General features: G+C 40.3%; 1 gene segment (V, D, J or C); it reads right to left on the bottom strand.

Moving 5' to 3' along the window:
• Positions 1–5,043: 5,043 nt before the first annotated feature.
• Positions 5,044–5,295, bottom strand: part of LOC103582295 — a 1,321-nt gene continuing 1,069 nt past the window's right edge. Inside the window, 1 exon segment of the V gene segment in view lies at positions 5,044–5,295. This exon segment is cut by the window's right edge and continues 1 nt beyond it. Within this exon segment, the coding sequence occupies positions 5,044–5,295 (252 nt within the window).

The following is a 5,295-nucleotide window of genomic DNA, read 5'->3' as shown; positions in this document are numbered from 1 at the left end:
AGCCTTGGTGAGTGGAAGTCTCTGTTACTGGGCCCATGCATAACCTCCATCCCTGACACCACGGCCACTTTGCATATAAAGTCATTGGATAATGGCAGGAATGGCTAAGGAAAGAGGCTGACTGGCATTCACAGAGTGGGTCATCTTATCTACTTGATTATTAAACTCTTTCTCTGCTGAGGTCACCTGTTGGTTATCATTCATGTAGGACAGAAATTGCTGTATGTTTTTTGTTCATTAACACAGGTTTATTTACATACCTCTTCCCCACATTTCCTTGTTACCAATTTTTCTTCCAAATCCCTTACCATCCAGCCAAATGACTGGCTATAGACGATGAACTGTTAGATAATTGCACATGTGGCCATTTCTCCTTCCAAACAATGTGAGCAACAGGTGTACTGCTCAAAGTTTCAGCCCACTGGGAGAATTTGCCTTTACCACTGACTTTCAGGGGTGTCCCAGAAAGTGGCTTTATGCTGCAGCTCCACATTATAGGGTGGTGCTTGTGTATTATGCAGGCCCATCTGTAAACTAGGCTTGAGTCTCCTCTTCTTCTGTCGACTGGTCATAGGGAACTTCCTATGAGGCCATAGGTGCATTCTAGGAGAGAGAAAGAAGTGTAGCAGGAGTGGGGATTGTAGGCATTTGAGCCACTTCTTCAAGAAACTTGTGCATTCAGGGCTTGCTCAGGCCTATTTACATATATACCACTTCCATTTGATGATGGACTGCTGCTGATCATGCCCAACTTTATGGTTTGGTAGGTCACAGAACTCCCAGTTCATGGTGGGCATTTCAGGTCACATAGTAAATTGGTGGCCCATGGTTATGCATTCNTACCCCAAACCACTGGACCTCTAGAAATTTCTCTAAGAGAGTAGACCTCCAAATTCTTGTCCGTTTATTTTCCGCCCTTATCCCTAACTATTCTTCTTAGATATCTTCATAAATGATCTAAATTTTTGTGTTTATATGAATGAATTTCTAAGTATTCATATTTATTAAATCAGTTTGAATAAAATCTATTTAACCATACAAGTGGATGTTTAACACAAATAATAGTTACAATTTTTAATGGTGAACATGCTAGTAATATTGATTTGATCTTCACCTATTGTAGACAAATACAGATAGTTGACTCTGTACCCCATTTATACATATTATCAATTATGTTTCTATTGTAAAATTTTAAAAAAAATTGTATGAGCTTTTGCACAAAAATGGTTTATAACAAACCACTCAAAAATTCNAGCCTTGGTGAGTGGAAGTCTCTGTTACTGGGCCCATGCATAACCTCCATCCCTGACACCACGGCCACTTTGCATATAAAGTCATTGGATAATGGCAGGAATGGCTAAGGAAAGAGGCTGACTGGCATTCACAGAGTGGGTCATCTTATCTACTTGATTATTAAACTCTTTCTCTGCTGAGGTCTCCTGTTGGTTAGCATTCATGTAGGACAGAAATAGCTGTACATTTTTTGTTCATTAACACAGGTTTATTTACACACCTCTTCCCCACATTTCTTTGTTACCAATTTTTCTTCCAAATCCCTGACCATCCAGCCAAATGACTGGCTATAGACGATGAACTGTTAGATAATTGCACATGTGGCCATTTCTCCTTCCAAACAATGTGAGTAACAGGTGCACTGCTCAAAGTTTCAGCCCACTGGGAGAATTTGCCTTTACCACTGACTTTCAGGGGTGTCCCAAAAAGTGGCTATATGCTGCAGCTCCACACTATAGGGTGCTGCTTGCATATTGTGCAGAACCATCTGTAAAGTAGGCTTGAGTCTCCTCGTCTTCTGTTGACTGTTCATAGGAAACTTCCTATGAGGCCATAGGTGCAGGCTGGGAGAGAGAAAGAAGTGTAGCAGGAGTGGGGATTGTAGGCATTTGAGCCACTTCTCCAAGTAACTTGTGCATTCAGGGCCTGCTCAGGCCTATTTACATATATACCACTTCCGTTTGATGATGGACTGTGGCTGATCATGCCCAACTTCATGGTTTGTTAGGTCAGAGAACACCCAGTTCATGGTGGGCATTTCAGGTCACATAGTAAATTGGTGGCCCATGGTTACGCATTCAATCTTTACTAAGGCCCAGTGGTAGGTCAAGAGCTATTTCCCAAAAGGAGAGTAGTTACCTGTGGAATATGATAAGATTTTGTTCCTAAGTCCTAAGGGTCTGCATTTTGATTCATGTGTAGGGACCTGCCAGAGTCTTTAAACAGCATCTCTAGATAGACACTGATACTTCAAGTACCATTGAATCTGCAGAATCATATGGCCTAAGGGACAGAGCAGTTTTCATAGCAGTCTGGATCTGTTGCAGAGCCTTCTCCTGTTCTGGGCCCCACCCCAAACAAACTGCTTTTCAGTCACTCAGTAAATGGGGCAGAATAACATACCCAAATGAGGAATATGTTGCCTCCAAGTTCCAAAGAGTCACCCTAGCATTGTGCCTCTTTTTTGTTGTAGAAGGGGCCAGATGCAACCATTTATCCTCCCCCTTAGTAGGGCTGTCTTGACATACCCCAAACCACTGGACATCTAGAAATTTCACTAACAGAGTAGACCTCCGAATTCTTGTCAGTTTATTTTCCTCCCTTATCCCTAACTATTCTTGTTAGATATCTTCATAAATGAGCTAAATTTTTGTATTTATATGAATGAATTTCTAAGTATTCATATTTATTCAATCAGTTTTAATAAAATCTATTTAACCATACAAGTGGATATTTGACACAAATAATAATTACAATTTTTAATGGTGAACATGCTAATAATATTGATTTGATCTTCACCTATTTTATACATATATGGATAGTTGACTCTGTACCCCATGTATATGTATTATCAATTATGTTTCAATTGTAAAATTAAAAAAAATTGTATGAGCTTTTGCACAAAAATGGTTTATAACAAACCACTCAAAAATTCAATGGCTCATGACCTAACCATTAACATTAACATTCATAGATACCTATGTTAACGATAACAATAATTTGGCTGACCCTTGCAAGGTTCCTCTGGGTGGTTCTGCTGCAGGCTATCGAGCTGGCCTCCAGCCTATGACTTGTGTTTGATATGGGGCCAGTGTTGGATGGGTCACAACTGCCCAGGGTAATAAATAAAATCCCCCAAACCAGCTGCAAAATTGAATTTAAGTCTAAAATTCTTTAACACACAGGCACACAAATTTTGTTCTCCATTGGTTTTTAAAACCTTTATTCAATTTAATTTTCAAGGTGTTTGGCCATACCAATGGCAAATGATTATATTTTCCAATTTTTGCCATCCTATTTTTTTCAAAATTAATTTTGTATTAATTGGGAAAGAAAGGAAGTCCATTTTCACCATGGCTTTAAATAGAAATATCTTTGTAAGTCCACATCAGAAAAAATTGTCTCTTTAGTTAAAATAAATGTCCATTTAAGCATAGCTTCTTAAACCTTATATGGATCCTCTAGTTTCTTGGTAAAAATGCATCTTCTCATCTGTATATGTAAGGTAGGACTTGCTATTTTTCATTTCTAACAAACCCTCATTGATGCTGTTGAAGTTGCTGGCATCTGGACACATTTTGAGCAGCCAGATATTTGCATATTAAGAAGATGAATATTTCATCTGCATTTGCTTTTTATAATCAACAGATCTTTTAAATTTATTTGTCTAATGATTGGTATGTACTTGTATTTAAGACAATTTTCCATTTTTCTATTCTCCCAATGAATTTATGAGGTTTTCTTGCTGTGATCCCAGACTTGCTGATGACAATTTGAAGCACTATCAAGTGTATTTTTGGGCCATCCCCTAACTGTCAAATTTCTGAGAGATGGGGAAAATAGTGATTGTATTAGTCCATTTGTATTGCTTATAACAAAATACACAGAACTGGGTAACTACAAAGAAAAAAATATATTGCTTACAGTTTCTGAGGTTGGGAAGCCCAAAGTCCATCTGGTGGTAGCAAAGTGACCCAAGGGGTCTCACATTGCAAGATGGTGGAAGCAGAGAGAGAGAGAGAGAGAGAGAGAGAGAGAGAGAGAGAGACTCTGCTCTTCTTTTAAAGCCCTCAGAATCATGCCCCTGACCATCATTTTTAATCCATTCACTGCTGCACAATCCTACAATCTAATCATCTCTTCAAGGCTCCACCTTTCAATTACCGTAATAGGATTTCCCACCCTTTTAACAGTCACAGTGGGGGCTAAGTTTCTAACAACCAAAACTTGGGAGACAATTCAAGCCTCAGTGAGTTTTGAGGGGACATAACTCAATCCACTACAGTGACCATACTGGGCTGTTGCTGTCAGTTCTTCACCATCATCATCATGTTGGAAGCACATTTCACAGAATCCCTCCCCCTTCTGTAGTTTTCTGTATGGTTGCTCAATAAGGGGACCTCCCCTGAGATTTGGAAGTCAGAGAAGGATGCATTACTATTCATCAGCATCTGTAGGCAGATGTGTGGACAAAGGATAAGTGTGGAAAATCACCTGGTGAGGTGTTATGGGTAGCTGAGAGCATCAGCATCCCCACTTCTGGGCTTCCCAGACAGGTCTAAGGACCACATGGTTAGGCAGCCTGTGCCATCAGTGGCAGATGTGCTCTGGCTTCTGGAGGAGCACCAGACAATCCCCATTTGTAGCATCTGCTTCCCTGATTCCATAACCCCAATACTTTGAAAGACTATAGTTTAGACATTAATTCCCTGTATTGAAACAATTCCTGCTTGGAATATCCAGATTGGTTTCTCTTTTGCTGTAGAATCCTTGATTAATGCCATAACCCAGAGTCATCAGTTATAATCATCTCTTTTCTTTATCAAATCAGGAGATATATTGTCATGTTTATGGTGTTTGGGCTGAGGAGAAGGAAAGAATGTTTATGGAGGAGCCTTCCTGGCCCCTTCTACCAAAGCCTTCCAGTGACCTTCAAAGCTTATGTGCATCTGAAAAATGCTCTCAGCAGATTAGGGCACCAGGAGGAGCAGCTGGGGCAGCCCAGCCTCACACTTCTGATTCTCTGGGGGTTTATGTGAGGGCTTGTAACACTGTGGGAGGACTACTACTATACTGTTGACAGTAATAAGTTCCAACATCTTCAGAGTCCAGGCTGCTGATGGTGAGAGTGAAATCTGTCCCAGATCCACTGCCACTGAACCTCGAGGAGACCACGCTTTGCAAACTAGATGCCTTATAGATCAGGAGCTTAGGGGCTTTCCCTGGTTTCTGCTGATACCAATTTAAATAACTGCTAACACTCTGGCTGGCCTGGCAATTGAT

Source organism: Galeopterus variegatus, unplaced genomic scaffold (genome assembly GCF_000696425.1).
Source record: "Galeopterus variegatus unplaced genomic scaffold, G_variegatus-3.0.2 Scaffold15581, whole genome shotgun sequence".
Classification (NCBI taxonomy): domain Eukaryota; kingdom Metazoa; phylum Chordata; class Mammalia; order Dermoptera; family Cynocephalidae; genus Galeopterus; species Galeopterus variegatus.
This window is presented reverse-complemented; position numbering and strand designations above follow the sequence as displayed.